This window comes from Archocentrus centrarchus, unplaced genomic scaffold (genome assembly GCF_007364275.1).
Source record: "Archocentrus centrarchus isolate MPI-CPG fArcCen1 unplaced genomic scaffold, fArcCen1 scaffold_30_ctg1, whole genome shotgun sequence".
Classification (NCBI taxonomy): Eukaryota; Metazoa; Chordata; class Actinopteri; order Cichliformes; family Cichlidae; genus Archocentrus; species Archocentrus centrarchus.
Genome location: NW_022060259.1, coordinates 1,509,492 through 1,526,111, shown reverse-complemented (window position 1 = coordinate 1,526,111; position 16,620 = coordinate 1,509,492). Strand labels below are relative to the sequence as shown.

At 43.0% G+C, this 16,620-nt stretch overlaps 2 protein-coding genes across 4 annotated transcripts in view; both read left to right on the top strand.

Annotated features, from left to right (window-relative positions):
* Nucleotides 1-4,970: 4,970 nt before the first annotated feature.
* On the top strand, nt 4,971-10,987 carry ppp6c (protein phosphatase 6, catalytic subunit). 3 transcript variants are annotated; one of them, XM_030723927.1, is made up of 8 exons: nt 5,174-5,312; nt 5,488-5,585; nt 6,655-6,750; nt 7,821-7,886; nt 8,801-8,942; nt 9,058-9,137; nt 9,664-9,873; nt 10,065-10,987. In XM_030723927.1, exons 2-8 carry the CDS (start codon nt 5,544-5,546, stop codon nt 10,311-10,313), a joined length of 885 nt encoding a protein of 294 aa, XP_030579787.1. In that variant the 5' UTR covers nt 5,174-5,312; nt 5,488-5,543; the 3' UTR covers nt 10,314-10,987. The 3 variants fall into 3 exon arrangements, with proteins under 3 accessions (XP_030579788.1, XP_030579786.1, XP_030579787.1); XM_030723928.1 differs by lacking the exons at nt 5,174-5,312; nt 5,488-5,585 and adding an exon at nt 4,971-5,021; XM_030723926.1 differs by lacking the exon at nt 5,488-5,585 and having other exon boundaries at nt 5,142-5,312.
* A 486-nt stretch (nt 10,988-11,473) lies between these two features.
* scai (suppressor of cancer cell invasion) overlaps nt 11,474-16,620 on the top strand; it is a 36,775-nt gene continuing 31,628 nt past the window's right edge. The window contains exons 1-2 of the mRNA XM_030723925.1: nt 11,474-11,964; nt 16,020-16,144. Coding sequence (XP_030579785.1) covers nt 16,038-16,144 — 107 coding nt within the window. The 5' untranslated portion in view covers nt 11,474-11,964; nt 16,020-16,037. The remainder of the gene's footprint in view (nt 11,965-16,019; nt 16,145-16,620) is intronic.

Here is a 16,620-nt window from a genome sequence, read left to right as displayed (position 1 = left end):
TTTCTGCAACAATTTTTCACTTTTCTCTCGAGGAAATGCTTTTTTGTATAAAGGAAAACACAAACTTCGGCTCTCGGGCGCTCTGGATTACTCTCAGATAGTTTTTTTTCGCAGCTTCTTTGACATTTTCCCTGCTGACACACACACACACACACACACACACACACACACACACACACGGTTCTTATTTACTTCTCTGTCCACTTTTTCTTTGGTCCAGAGGAGGAGCAGACGGTTCTGTATGAGATCAGGCTGCTTTTGTAAAAATCTGCGCATGTGACGAAAATCATACTGTGATAATACTCAACTCTGCTGCTCAACCCACAAATGCATTTTCCTTATAAATATGACACCATGTAAGGGAAATAATCAGGCAACAAGAAGCATTGTTACCACAAACAAATAATCCACCAAACACACATTTCCTTATTAAGATTGGTTCACGCAAAGAAAATCATACTTGAGCCACATAATTGGCTGAAATGGGTTTTAATGTGAAACCTGAATTGAAACTGCTGCAGCTGGTAGTTACTGAGAAATGATGAAGGAAATGACATTGAAATGTAGTGATTCATTAAGGGAAAGAAAACATTTATGAAGCGGAACATATTTGTGCTTCAACCATCGAGCCGTCTGCTGATCTCACAGAAATCCTCCTGCAGCAAACTGTGATTAACCTCCAGCCTTCAGCTGCAGCACTGCTGGGGAGTGGAAAAGCTGATTCTCTGTCTCCTGTCCTGAAACGTTGCTCACCTGTCTTTAATCCATCTGACTCGTTTTGTGCATGTAGGTGTCCTGCCTGGGAGACCGCTGTAGGCTCTTTATTCAAGACCGTTTCAGAGTGACTGGACTGGAAATGTCTGACTGCTTAAAGCACATTCACACACACACAGTTCATCACACGCTGGCTTCACGCGCTGACATTTGGATGTCTGAGCTTGAAAACTCCATAGAGTGAGAACATGGTCTGATTACTGGGTGGTGGTGGAGTTTGATGACAGGTTCAGTCAGCACCAGCTACATCTCAGCTTTACTAATTTACACGCTGAACATTCATGTTCAGCATCTATTTGCAAACTGCTAAAATTAAGAACTTTCCTTTGAGCCTCGAGGCTAACAGAATATGCAGGGGGTCAGATACTTTACCTCCTGCATTCACATGAGTATTTATGCAGCAATTTATACCTTTTCTTCATCAGTGCATGACAGAAATGTTTGGCTGATGAAGAAAAGGTATAAATTGCTGCATAAATACTCATGTGAATGCAGCAATTTATACCTTTTTTATACCTTTTCTTGATCAGTGCATGACAGAAATGTTTGGCTGAAAACACAAAAATCAGGAACCAGGCACTCACAGCTGAGTATATGCACAAGTATAATACAGCAAGGCTCTCAAGTATTTTGTATTACATTCAGATAGATATTCTCTACTTCTCTCCATAATATCCCTGCCAAGTCAGCACACATATAGATATGATTCTGTGTGACAGGTTCCAGGCATCAGTCTGTATGATTTCAGGCTGTTTTGCTGTGTTTCATCTGATGAAGTAACGTCTTTAAACGTAAATGGACCCTGAACAAGATAAACAGAAGAAAATTAATGGATGGGTGGATGGATGGATGGATCTTCCAATTGGTAGACAACCATCTCTACCACCTGAGCCACAGCTCCATCATGGAAAGAAGAAGTCATATATGAACATTCCCACCATTTTAATATTTTTATTGCTAATATATGAAATAAGTATGTCACAGTGGAGTCCATGTTTAATTACTGATTTTTGTAATTAATTTCACAGATACCTTTTCAGACTAAATCCCAGCAAAGGATCAAAAGGGGAGAGCACCACTTCCAGCAAGCAGCTGGCAGTCATTCTTTCCCTGATTTAAAATAAATGATTGTGAACTTGCAGTCATCCCTGAAGAGAACAGGGTGTCTGTGGTGGACCTGTCAGTTCTGGTGTTATCTTGGGAATCCCAGTCAATCTGCACAGCGCTGGGCTGTGAGCAACGGTCCCACTAAAGGATGTCGAATCTCAAGTCACCACGTTGGAGTATTTTTCTGACAGGCTGGTCAGACACATGCATGAGTAGCCCACTAGAGGTCATTTTGTGGCACTTTTGCAGCGTTTGTCATGTTCCTCCTCACAGGAAAACATCCTACAGCCATGTCGGGCTCTCCTTGTGTAACGGTTCATCTGCTGTTATCTCCACAACAGGCTTGAGACTGTGCTGAGAGACACAGCAAAGTTTTTGGACCAGCACCTGTGGACGTGTCGTCCAGGAGGAGATGGACAACCTGTGCAACCAGAATGGGCTCAGGCACCATAAACTCTAACAAAAAGCAGAACTAGAGAAAAAAAAAAGGATTAGTAAAGGGGAAAAAAAGTTATCCAAACCTACCTGGCCCTATGTGGAAAATGGCATCCATGGGATAAAAACCACTGCTGACCAGAAAGAACACAAAGACTCTTCTCACATTTGCCAAAAAACATCTCGATGATCCCCAAGACTTTTGGGAAAATATTCTGTGGACTGACGAGACAAAAGTTGGACTTTTTGGAAAGTTTGAGTCCCGTTACATGTGCATGAAACTAACACAGCATTTCATAAAAAGAACATCACACCACCAGTCAAACGTGGTGGTGATAGTGTGATGTCTGGGGCTGCTTGCTCTAATTGATGGAACCAAGAATTCTGCTCTCTACCATAAAAGAAGAAGAATATCTGGCCATCAGTTCATGCTTTGAAGCTCAAACACACTTGGGTTATGCAGCAGGACGATGATCTGAAACACACCAGCAGGTCCCCCTCTGAATGGCTCAAAGAAAAACAAAATGAAGGTTTTTAGCGGCCCAGTCAAAGTCTTGTTCTTGTTATGTTTAGGATGAGTTCTGTCATGGTGTTGGACCTAAAATATAGACCCAGCAAACAAGACGTTATTTACAAGTGAACAGCACAGAAACAAGAAGAGGTTCGAATTGTGATACTGACAACCAGAGAGAGTCTGCAGAGAGGGAACAGAGTCATTAATGAAGGTTTGAAAAACATGGTTGGCAACATGGGAATGAAAGGGTGAAAAAGTCCTTGCTTGTGTCCAGGAGAGTGCTAGCAGTGGAGGGTTTATTGGAAGGCTGGCTGAGAGTGGTTACCGGGCAGAACAGTGGAGAGGGGGCAGGCAGGCTGCTGTCCACAGAGGAGGGCTGATGGAGTGAGAGTGTGTCAGCTGTGAGGAGCTGGCTCAGAAGTGAGGCAAGAAGGTTCTGTGGGACATGTGGGTGAGAGGCCAGTCTGAGGCATGCACAGCTGCATAGAGGACAAGAGTGAGCATTACCAACAGGCAAGGAACTGAGAACCAGGATTCACTACAGAGCGGTGTTACCACCAAGGGAGCTGGAACAATCTGGTGGTGAGCCACAGTCACAGCTGATCCTGAGTACACGGCCAGTAAGCAACAGGTGAGAAATGCTGTCTGTCCATCAGTCCACTCACAAAACAAACAAAACCCAGGAGCCAAAATGCAGACTCACTTTTACTGTGGTGAGCAAAAATCTGACAGGCAGATAATGAAAGCCATGAATCCAAACGGGATTAACTACATATTTATGTAACGTTTTTTTTTGCAGTAGAAATCATATATGCATGTATATTTCTCAAATTATAGTTTTTCCTTTTTTAAGGTAAATCAAATCATTTAATATCCATCCATTCTCTTCCACTTATCCTGTTCACGGTCGCAGGGGGAGCTGGAGCCTATCCCAGCTGTCATGGGAGAGGCAGGGTACACCTGTGCAGGTCGCTAGCCTGTCACAGGGCCAACACAGAGAGACAGACAACCATCCACACTCACATTCACACCTATGGGCAATTTAGAATCACCAATTAACCTAACCCCAGGAACTGCATGTCTTTGGACTGTGGGAGGAAACCCACGCAGACACGAGGAGAACATGCAAACGCAGAGAGAGGCCCAGGCCAAGATGGAATTGAACCCAGACCTTCTAGGTATCATTCTAGCTGTGAGGCAACAGTACTAACCACTGCACCACCGTGCACGAAACAATTTCTAGTAAAGACTCGCTTTTATAATATAAAATAAGAATATAAATTAGAAAAAAGAACAATATAAGTTAAAATACACGCAAAATGCGCAAAATTATGAAGAAATTCACGCACACACATCCTTTGCACAGTCCTTAGTGATATTGCACAGCATGTTGTCAGTGCACAGCGTTAGGAGACAGAGTTAAGCACTTTGATGAAGTTTGGATAGAAGCTGTAGTTCGGAGGGTGCAGGCCTTTACTGTAGCGCCTTCCAGAGGACAACACAGTGAAAATGTGTTGGCCAGGATGAGAAGATTTTGTTGCGTCTCCTCAGTGCAGCTATAGCTGAGTTCTGCGTGCTGATTTCATCATTGTCTCACGAGCCTTACTGTCAGCCTTGGTGCAGCTGTGTGCACTCGCCATTTAGCTCAGGCAGCTGCTTGGCCAGGCTGTAGACCAGGCGGTGAAGTCTTTTTTAAATGAAATCACAACACTGTGGTCAACATTATTTATATATTTTTTTTCGGCCGGGGGGAGGAGGGGGTTGCTTAATAAATCCTCTGGTTTGTCTTTTTATTTGGGGGAAGTCTATTTTGTTGTAAATACTGTGTTATGTGGACTTGGGATGAGTGTCTGTGCTTTCTGTGTTCCAGTGTTTATACTGGTTTGCCCTCTGCTGTTATAACTGCTACAAAATGCAGCAATTATACGCAATGAGTTACAGGCAGAGTCACATGTTAAAAAGTTACATGCGAATCAAAATATTTAAAAAAAAAAAAAAATGATCAAACTAACGAATTGTGCAAACAAATGAATAAGTTGTCGTACCAGCAGGGGGCGATGTTGGGTTTAGGCTGCACAAAAAAGGCAACTGACGAGAGTCGAGACTTAATTCCGCTTCAACGCTACCTTCAAAATAAAGGCTTTAACGTTCGCTGTTCTCTATGGGAAATATCCTTAAATAAGCACTTGTGGTACGATAGATTATATATGTATTTTGTTGAGTTTTCTGAATTTCATTTTGATGGTTGTCATTTCCAGCCTCTGCGTGATTGATAAAGATTTTTATTTTGAAGTATCGGCATGATGCAATTACTCACGCAGGGTATTCAAACGGAAACGAAGAAGTGGCGAGCGAACAGGAAGGAAGCTAACCGCTTTAGCAAGTTTCTGCTTTTAGAGTTTTCGTCATGGCGCCTTTAGACCTTGATAAATACGTAGAAATAGCGAGACAGTGCAAATATCTGCCTGAAAACGATTTGAAGGTGAGTCGAAAGTGCTGGAATTGACTTCAGATGAGCTTTGTTAGGACTCAGGGAAGCTAACCATTCGGCTGGACGAAGTTGGTCCAACAAACATGGCTGGAAACTTTCCCTTGGTGTTTCTCAGTGACACTTTACCAGTGTACTCCGTGACCTCTATGTCTCTTTGTTAACTCAGCCCGCGTCTGTGTGATCAGCACATTGCTGTAAGCTGCTGGGGTTGCCGCTGAAACGATGTTAATCCGCGACTGTGAGCTGGAGCTGCGAGCATGCGCAGTCAGTACCTTTAAATTTGTGTAACTGTGAAATTATGTCATTGTTGGGGGAAATAATCCCGTGAAATTTGCGGTGAGGAGGCTGGGCGTGCATTAAACACGCAGATCAGCCTGTGAGAGGTCCAGATACATGCACAGTCAATATCCCCATAGGTCTGAGTGTGAATGGTGCGATAGGCTGGCGACCTGTACAGGGCGTACCCTGCCTCTCGCCTTATGACACCACGACCCTGAAAAAGGATAAGCGGAAGAGAATGGATGGATGGACGTTTATGGATAAAAGTCTGCTGCCTTTGTCCAATAAGAGAGGGTGGTCTTATTTTCTGCAAAATGTGTGGGCAGTGTTGGGGTAAAGAAACAGTCTGTCTTTCTGAATAGGATTAATGGGCTGGCATTTATATAAATGTATATTTGCTGCTAGTCTGGTGATTTTTTTTTTCTGTTGGAGCATCATGCCATGTTCAGTCTAACTACAATACAGTACAATATATAACTATAGAAAGTGATGTACGCAGTTGTGTAGGCGGTGACTGAAGGGGTTATAGTTGACACTGTGTCACAATAAAGAAACTCGATTACTTAAAAAGCTGCTACTTATAGACAGTTGATCTGTAATCTTGCTTTGCAAGCCTTTACTGAAAGAGTAGGGTATATGGTAGTATTTATACCTGTGGCTTGGTATTTATTTTATGCAATGACTGAACACAAACATAGCTGAGCCTTTGGACTGCATCTTTTTATTGTTGTTATAAAGTGATCACAGAGGAGCTATTACAGAGGAGGCATCCATGGAGCCACAAAGCCCACACTTTGTCCCCTCATTGTTCACTTAACTGCATTTTATGTCCTCTAACTATAGGTAGTACATTGGTCCATTACACAAAAATCTATCAACAAATTTTGGTATTAAATGTTCTGGATTCTGCAAAATTCTATTCATTAAGAGTTTTGTGCAAAGATGCTAGGGTTGTCTACAAGCTATGGACAGCTCTGTGCAACACAAACACTACCTTTAGTATAGAAGTGCCCTGCCTGTGTCCACTAACTGTGTTGTGTTTTTTCTCTTGTAGAGATTGTGTGATTATGTTTGTGACTTGCTGCTTGAAGAATCAAACGTTCAGCCAGTCGCTACTCCAGTCACTGTTTGTGGAGATATTCATGGTCAGGTAGGTCTGTCTGATTTCTGTGTTATAATGTCTACTGGGGTGATAAATAGATTTCAGTCGGTCAGTATCTATCAAAAGGCTCCAAGGACGGAGCTGTGGTGAATCAGCCACAGGGTTATGGACGACCAAGACTCATTGATTGTCTCCAAATTCCCCCGATCTCAGTACAGTCGAGCATCTCTGGGATGTGCTGGGCAAACAAGTTCACTCCATAAAGGCTGCATCTCGCAGCTTACAGCATCTGTTGCTAACATCTTGCTGCAGATACCACAGCACACCTCCAGGGGTCTAGTGGAGTCCATACCTCAATGGGTCAGGACTGTTTTGGCAGCAAAAGAGGGACCAACACGATATTAGGCAGATGGTCATAACGTTATGCCTGATTGGTGTATTTCAACATCAGCAAAATGAAACAATTTTAAAATGGCATTAAAATATTAAAATAAGAGAGTAGTTGCTTCTGTTAGACTGGTCTGTTATAATTAATTGTTGCCTGTGATATGAACAGTTTGCTGTGTCTGTGCTTGTGGCAGCAGAGCTTATGGAGAAGGCGCTCCACTGCCTGTTCATTAAGTTTTCCACAGGGTGGTCAGGATTATCCATGATGGTCAGAGCTCGCCTTCCTCACTTTATTGAATCTGTTGAGCTCACCAGTCCTGATGCTGCTCCCTGAGCAGACCACAGCAGAGTGGACTGCCCTCACCACAACTGAGCGACAGAAAATGCTCAACCTTTTCTGCACATGCTGAAGGGCTTCAGTTACATGAAACTTTCTGCTCATTCCCTCTTTGTGCAGCTTGTTTTTGATGTGGACTTCAGGACTGCACCACTTTTCAGTCAAAAACAGTGCAGTTCCTCCACTTTTCTTCTTGCCACTCAGTTTAACAGATCTCTCCACCCCCCCCCCCCCCCCCCCCCCCCCCCCCCCCCCCCCCCCCAACAATGAATATTGTTACTGTACCCCATTGTGGTTAATTTTGGTTTCAGTGGTGATTTATTGTTGTGTGCTATTTCTGGATAAAATCTAACTGATCATCAATAAATGAGTCCTTTTTAATGTTCCTGTCTAGTTTTATGATCTTTGCGAGCTCTTCAGAACTGGAGGCCAAGTCCCAGACACAAATTACATTTTCATGGTGAGTAGGCTCGTTACTTTTGCCTCAGTTAAAGATACCTGAATGATGGAAATGCTGTCAGGCAGTTTGCAATTCACTACTTGTTATGTGATCCTATATTATGTTATTATATTAAAATGCTAAAAGTGCATGTTATGGTAAAATATAAAAAAATATGTCTACTGTAAAAATGAACTTTAAAGATGTTTAGATGGAGTCATTTTCACCATTAGTCTATAAAGATGGAGAAATTTACTACTTATTAAAATGGTTAACAATAAACCCAAAGTAAAACTGAGGCACACTATAATATCAGGAGTTTTGCAGCTCTTTATTCATAAGATGAAATATTGTTTTAGTTTTACCTGATGATGGTAAAACTGCAACAGTATGGTCTGTAAATATTTGGTTGGTGACAAAATTCCTATTAAAGTTCATCAGAATGGCTGGGATTCGCTCTGTGCAGCATTTTACAAAAATATATCTTATAACTTAAAGAGGTATTTCAGGCTAAACAGTGGTGGACGTACCAACCTACCACGGCACTAGAATGGCCCAAACCCTCACAGACCACAGTCAGCAGAAACAGTGACCTTTGAACTGCAGTCCAGTGGAGCTCGAAGCATTAAGTCACCGCATGTTGATGACCGACTGGGCACTGCATTTCCCACCCACAGATATTTGTCCTGCACAATTTCTAACATAGAAAACAAAATTTTAATTCCCTGAACTCGGCTGTTGAATCAGCACATGAAAATCTGTCACCGGGAAGTTCTGAATATGTTACGTGCTGCTATAACCAGGATACACCTGCGAGTAGTAAACTGATCAAATCCAGGCATTTATACTGAGGTTGTTCACATATGAATATCCAGTTTCCAGAAGCTTTGTAATGTCTCTGAATCTTACGTAATCTCTCTTTCCCTTCTTCTCAGGGAGATTTTGTAGACAGAGGTTATTATAGCTTGGAGACGTTTACACACCTACTGTCCTTAAAAGCAAAGTGGCCAGATCGTATCACACTCCTCCGAGGGAACCATGAGAGCAGACAGATAACACAGGTGTACGGCTTTTATGGTACGTACTTCACCTTTATTCTCATACTTTTTTATGTTTACTGAGTTCAAACCACATTATTATCCATGATCTGGGGTTTGTTTTTGTTTGTCTGACTTTCTTTTTCTTTTTTTAGATGAGTGTCAAACAAAGTATGGAAATGCGAATGCTTGGCGGTACTGCACAAAAGTGTTCGACATGCTGACTGTGGCAGCTGTAAGTACACTGATGATTCCTCCTCTCTGGTTACGTCACATTTAACTCTTGTTCCTTTATTAAATGCAGTATAATATGCAAAAAATAAAATTAATTTTTTTCCAGTGTAAATATGAATAAGTCTCAAGTGATGGACCATCCCAGTACATTCTGTATGCCGTTTTCATGTAAATGGCTGATTTGACTTCATTTTATTATGAAATCGTAATAAGCTCAGAGACTTCAAACTTGCCCGTCGTGGCCTGAGCATCATAACAAAGCACAGAGCCTCACTGGTTTCCATTAAACTTCCTTTATTTTGTGATTTTTAATAATAAAAGGTGCCTTCATCCAGCCTGATTTATTATGACATTCATGTCTGAATCCCACACGTGAATGTCATAATAAATCATGTACAGAACCCCAGAAGGATGAAGGCCAAAATTCCTTCCTGGACCATTTTTGAATTTCCTCTGAATAACTTTCATGTTAACTTCCTGTTACTCTGCATTCCTTCTGATCAGTGTCTTTTGAACCCTAATCCCAGTTAATAGATGAGCAGATCCTGTGTGTCCATGGTGGGCTTTCACCGGACATCAAGACTTTGGACCAGATCCGAACCATCGAACGCAACCAGGAGATTCCCCACAAGGGGGCCTTTTGCGATCTTGTGTGGTCAGATCCCGAGGATGTGGACACCTGGGCTATCAGTCCACGAGGTGCCGGCTGGCTGTTTGGCTCCAAGGTTACTAATGAGGTAAGCTGAGTCAGAAATTCATGGAAAGCATCTTTTGACCCAAAGGTCTCAAACTCATTTTACTATGTGGACCACAGTTTGATCCTGAGCAGTTGCCTAAAAACCTAAAAATTGTCAACATTTACCAATTATTAATAAAGCTGGCGATGAAGACTCTTAACATCATTTAAATGTAATTCTCTTACCTGTAGTTTGTTCATATCAACAAGTTGAAGCTCATCTGCCGCGCGCACCAGCTGGTTCACGAAGGCTACAAGTTCATGTTTGACGAGACGCTGGTGACTGTGTGGTCAGCGCCCAACTACTGCTACCGCTGCGGCAACATTGCCTCCATCATGGTCTTCAAGGACCTCAACAGACGAGAGCCCAAGCTGTTTCGAGCCGTTCCTGACTCTGAGCGCGTCATACCTCCCCGAACAACCACCCCCTACTTCCTCTAATGACAAAGTTTCCTCTCAGCTCGACCCTCTGGAGTTCTCATCTCTCAGACTTTATTATTATTATCAACCAAAAAACTAAATCCAGGAAACCTTGCACGACTTCCTGGATTTAGTTTTTTGCACTTCTCTCTGCTGTTGGGTCAGCCATCAGATCCATGCAGTGCTTTTTTCCCCTGAGAGTTGAGTTTCTTTAAGGCTGCGATCTGTTTGCACCACACTGTAATAAAAGTAGGAAAAAAATGTTTTTTTTAAATGCCTTCATATTTTAAATAAGTTTCATTTTCATCATCCATCAAAGCAAATAAAATATTTAGAGTAGTTCTTGCCAACAGTACATGCATATAAGTAAAGTGATGATTACAGTTCCCTCAGATTCACTGTGTGAACAGCTCCTGAGCCTCACAGCTGTCTGCCTGAACTGTCTCAGTTTAGTTTCCTCTTTTTATTTATTCACTTCTACAAATACTGTGTTACCTCACATGGCCTTTTTTTTTTTTTTTAATAACATCCACGAGTGTCTGTCTTAACCCTGTATTTAATTCTTTTTAACATTTCTCGTGCCCGTGTGGCATTTTATAGGCAAATGGCAGTAGCTGTATTTCTAGGAGAGCACATTGTTTCATTAAACATTGTTTCTCTGTTTTGTAATTTTAATAAAACTTTCCTCTTTAAGATTTGTGTAAAACTGTCATTTGAACCTCACTAGTCACAACCCAGGATCACCTCACTCAAATTTACTGAGGGTAAATGTAGGAAAAGCTTTCAAATGTTAGGACCTGCTGGAGGATTTCCCATGATGCGCTGTCACTCCTCATGTGTTTATCTATCACTGCTGCATGCTATTAAACTGTCTTCTCTCTCCTGTGGCTGTCTGTCTTCTCTCTCCCTGTGCTCTTCATTTTTCTCTTTTCTTTCCTCTCAGCCCCCAAAAGGTCGCAGCAGATGCTCCCCCTCCCTGAGCTGGCTCTGCTGGAGGTTTCTTCCTGAGATCTTCTTTCCCACTGTCTCCAAGTATTACTCATAGTCTGATTTTAGGGTTTTCTCTCTATCAGTGTAAAGTCTTTGTCTTACAATATAATGCATCTTGATGTAAATATATACATGAATAAAACTGAACTGAATGTTAATGTCCATCTAAAAACCTGACCACTGAGCAGCGATCTTCAAATCCTCCGACCGCCAGTTTGGGCAGTTTATTAATACATTATTATAACTTTAGATCGGTGGTCACCGGGTCATAAATTATCAAAAATAAACAGTCATATCGGACTGATAAATACGGATACTTTGAGCCATGGCTCTCTTTCTTACTGTGCTGCTGGCTGTGACGTTGCCTGCTAAAAACGTTCAGAGGCTCTTGTTTTGAAATAGTTGACCCGGAAATAGCTAGCCAGTTGAAGTGGAGCAGCGCCAGCGGCTGTCCTCCGCCTGCCTCCTGTTTGCCGTCGCCTGTCACAGGACGACAGCCTCTGAGCAGCGACCAGGCTCGGACAGACGCTGCGGGGAGCTCGTTACACGGCGGTCAGTGAGATGCCCGGAAAGTCGCGCTGCAGCAGCAGACCTCGCCGAGGCTTTCGCGCTGATTTGTGAGAAGCAGAGAAGCATCTCTGTGGAAGGAAGCCGAGTTTATCACCGTTAGCCGGCGGCACAGGTAAGAGCCCCCGCTGCAGCCCCACCACCTGCATTTATGAGCTGGCTCCGGTTATCTTTGTGCTCCACACATTAATAGTCACGTACTAATTTTGCTGGGATGTTCGTGGGGCTATGCTCCCGATATCCATGGTGCTGATGTTAGATATCAGAAAATAGCTGGTACAGCTTGCGGCAAAATTACGCTCTTTAAGATAGATGAATTTGACATGAATGAATATTACCGATCTGCCGGCGATATTAATAAAACCGATAATTAGGAAAGCCCAGCGACCCCTCACTGAGTTCTCGGCCACGTTTGTAGTGACATGCTTTGCTTTAAACCCTCCTCCAGTGAAAGCTCAGTTTGCTTGAATCTGGGCTTTTTTCTCAAAGCCTCAGGGGCATATTTAGAAACCTTTCTCTCAAATACTCCCTCCTGTATGCAAATATGCTGCGTGTTTCGTTCAGAACGAAGCAGATCTCCACTGAGATGCCCACAGGTCAGGTGTTCACCACACATGGTTGATAATAACATGATAAGTAAGCCACTAGTGTAGGTGCAAGATGAATTGGTACACATGATGTTCAGGCTGAAGTGATTCTGCAGACTCTTTCTCATAGCTTCTCTCCATCATCAAATCTGAGTCAAAGTTTTGGGAACTAAGAGTAAAGTAAGGATTCACGTACAAAGGACAGAAATATATACAAGGCTAATAGTGCACTAATAGAACTCCGTGGGACCATGGAAAGCAACACAGGAGGTCAATTCTGAGGCAGTCACAGAAATCACAATCATAAATATACCGATCAAACATAGAATTATGACCTCTGACAGGTGATGTGAATAACACTGATTATCTCATCACCGTGGCACCTGTTAGTGGGTGGGATATATTAGGGACCAACTGAACATTTTATCCTCAAAGTTGGTGTTTTAGAAGCAGGAAAAATGGGCAGCATAAGGATTTGAGGGAGTTTGATGAGGGCCAAACTGTGATGGCTTGAAGACTGGGCCAGAGAAGCTCTTGTGGGGTGTTCCCAGTCTGCAGTGGTCAGTATCTATCAAAAGTGGTCCAAGGCAGGAGCTGTTGTGAACCAGTGACAGGGCCCTATGTGGCCAAGGCTCATTGATGCACATGGGGAGTGAAGGCTTGCCCGTGTGGTTCAGCAGGATACTGCACCTGCCGCAAAGCAAAAGTGGTTCAGGAATGGTTTGAGGAGCGCAGGAATGAGCTTGAGATGTTGACTTGGCCTCCAAATTCCCCAGATCTCAATCCAGTTGAGCATCTGTGGGATGTAATGCACAAACCAGTCTGATCCATGGAGGTCCCACCTCACAGCTTACAGGACTTAAAGGATCTGTTGCTAACATCTTGGTGTAGATAAGCACAGCACACCTTCAGGGGTCTATGGAGTCCATGCCTCCAGGACTGTTTTGGCAGCAAAGGGGGACCAACACAATAGGTGGTCATAATGCTTGCTGGACTGCTCCAAATTAATTAAATTAAAAGAACATTTTTTGTAATCAGGGTATAGCAGTGAGTCAGTTAAACTTCTGAGACATTGATGTGGTTAGTTAAAGGGGGGGTTAATCAGCTTCAGCTGCCTTGCTGTTACTGAATCAACAGCACTAGAGGGGCAACAATGAGATAACCCCCAAAACAGGAATGGTTTTACAGGTGGAGGCCACATTTTTTCACTAGTTTTGCATTTGGCTAGGGTCAGTGTCACTACTGGTATGAGCATGAGGCCATACATAAATATGTGCCATCATCAGAAGGTTTGCTGTGTCTCTCCCTCAAGAGCATGGAGGAGATTCCAGGAGACAGGCAGTTACTCTAGGAGAGCTGGACAGGGCTGTAGAAGGTCCTTAATACATCAGCAGGACCGGTATCTGCTCCTTTGTGCAAGGAGGAACAGGATGAGCACTGCAGAGCTACAAAATGACCTCCAGCAGCCACTGGTGGGAATGTCTCTTACCAAACAATCAGAAACAGACTTCATGAGGGTGGGCTGAGGACCAAATGTCCTCTAGTGGGCCCTGTGCTCACTGCCTGGCGTTGTGAAGCCTGATTGGCATTTGCCATAGAATACCACAATAGGCAGGTCCACCCTGTGCTTTTCACAGATGAAAGCAGGTTCACCCTGAGCACATGTGGCAGACATGAAAGGGTCTGGAGAACCTGTGGAGAACATTATGCTGCCTGTACCATCATTCAGGATGACTGGTTTGGTGGTGGGTCATTGATGGTCTGGAGAGGCATATCCATGGAGCGACACACAGACCTCTACAGGCCAGGCAACAACACCCTGACTCCCATCAGGTATCAGGATGAAATCCTTGGACCCACTGTCACACCCTACACTGCTGCAGTTGGTCCTGGGTTCCTCCTGTGGCACGATGACGCCCGGTCTCATGTAGCAAGAGTATCCAGGCAGTTCCTGGAGGACGAAGGAATTGATACCACTGACTGGCCCCCCATGGTCACCAATAGAACACCACTGGGACTTTATGTTTTGGTCCATCCGCCGCTACTAGGTTGCACCTCAGACTGTCCAGGAGCTCAGTGATGCCCCAGTCCAGATCTGGGAGGAGATCCCTCAGGACACCATCTATCATCTCATTAGGAGCCCCGACGTTGGCAGGCACGCATACAAGTACGTGGAGGCCATGCAAACTACTGAGAGTTGCTGCAGTGTAATTTCAGCAAAATGTTCCAGCCTGCTGTATAATTTTTTTACTTTGATTTTTAGGGAGTCTTTGAATTCAGCTTCTGTAGGTTGACCATTTTCATTTCCATCAAACAGTGTGAAATCCTTTCATTCCTAAAACATTACCCAGTCCACACCAGTATACATACATAAGACCATCTTATGGGAAGCTGCGTTCAGCTCACAGATTTTACTGCACACAGTGAAAGTCAGCATCCCGCCAACACACTCAACTCGACACATCTTTGCTAACATCAAGGTAAACAAAGCCCACGACTGAACTCTAATCATAATGTTAGAGTTGGTATGATCCAGCATGCATAATATTTTAGTTATCATGCAAACGCCGCTGCTGCTGCATGCACAGAACTTATCAGGTACTCAGCACAGGTACAAACTAAAGCTGACAAGCATGTCTGTTAGTTGTTGCTTTACTACTTTCTTCTTTCACAGTATATGACTGCATACGTGATACTCATCAGCGTGACAGGGCTTTCATTGTTGCTATTGCTGTCTGTCACCACATGCACTGAAATGGCACCAGACACCCACACTCACATTGAAACAATAGACATGAGTACAGGGAAATTATACTTTGAAGTGGTGCTGGCTCAATCTGCAAAATCATCTAAAGTTAGGCATATATTAAATGTTCTATTTGAACTTACGGGTTTACATTGCCTAAAAGCCTAAAAGGGACACAGAGCTGTATGTGGACCCACACAGACACACACAGGAGCTATGAGGCTACAGCCAGACATGTTGATGGCACAGTAAACTTGTCGTTAGCTGCGAATGATTTTAACAGGGCACAGCATTAGCTGAACATTGTGACCTAACTGTGTGCTGCCGTGACCTGATTGCACATCCTTCTTAGCAAACTGGAGGCTGCAGCCACTGTGAGAATAAAATCTAGGACATCCCAGGTCAACCTAAAAAAGGTGATCATGTGACGCATTTCCTCCTCCATAGTTTCTTATTTCTATTCATAAGTAAGTAGGGCACCTATAAGTCTCTTGAATATCTCCGACTAGCCATGTCTGTTCAGTCACATAACCATGGATGTCAACACGTTGCATATGAGTAGATTATTATCAGATCAAATTTATTTATATAGTACGTTTGAAAACAGCTGGAGGTGACCAACGTGATGTACACGTTATGGGATGGACAGTATCAGGAATATGTGCAAGAAATCAAGACAAAAAAACATTTTACTGTCTAAATTCTCTCTTGTGACATAAGTAAATCGCACGTTCTCATTGGCTGACTTTGCTAACATTTCTGTGTAACTAAATTATTTTTTCTCTATACTGCGTTGCCCTGAGCAGTCTGAATAGAGTGTTTCTCTTTTGTATCCAGGTGTGAAAGGTCAGTGTCATGACTGGAGCTGAGACTGAGGATGATATTCCATTAGGTGAAAGGAAGACTGTCACAGACTTCTGCTATCTCCTGGACAAGTCCAAACAACTCTTCAATGGGCTAAGGTTAGTCTGAATTTACTTTTTCTTCTGCCTGCTCGACTGTATTTTCTTCTCAAACACTGGTTTACAGTGTGTTGCTGTGGTGAATGTGTGCACTGAACAGGAATGTGTCGACCCATGTTTAAAACATAAAATGTGATGTCCTGGAGCTTCTGCAGTAAGATAAAATGAATCAAATCAAATGCATGCAGATATTAGAGCTCTCCTCCTCTTCTCTTCCTAAATGTTTGAAAAAGTTTTTTTCTCCTGGAAGTTAAACTTCTTCCAGCATTTTTACTCTGAACGATATCTTACATAAGATTCAGTTCAGATTTCTCAGGGTTTTTCCTACACAGAGACATTTTCGGTACCTACCGGAGCCATTTTAGATAGAACCAAAGAAAAATCACGAGTGCCAAAATAATAACATACGAGAGCACTCTGTGAATGTGTTTAATCAGAACCGCAGCAGTTCAACAAGCAGCATGTGAACTTAAGTA

Bases quoted from the DNA above. Each gene is read 5' to 3' on its own strand.
- ppp6c (XM_030723926.1), top strand. From the start codon at position 5,238: ATGGCGCCTTTAGACCTTGATAAATACGTAGAAATAGCGAGACAGTGC. The intron at 5,313-6,654 runs GTGAGTCGAAAG...TTTCTCTTGTAG, and splicing joins TGCCTGAAAACGATTTGAAG to AGATTGTGTGATTATGTTTG. The intron at 9,874-10,064 runs GTAAGCTGAGTC...TCTTACCTGTAG, and splicing joins GCTCCAAGGTTACTAATGAG to TTTGTTCATATCAACAAGTT.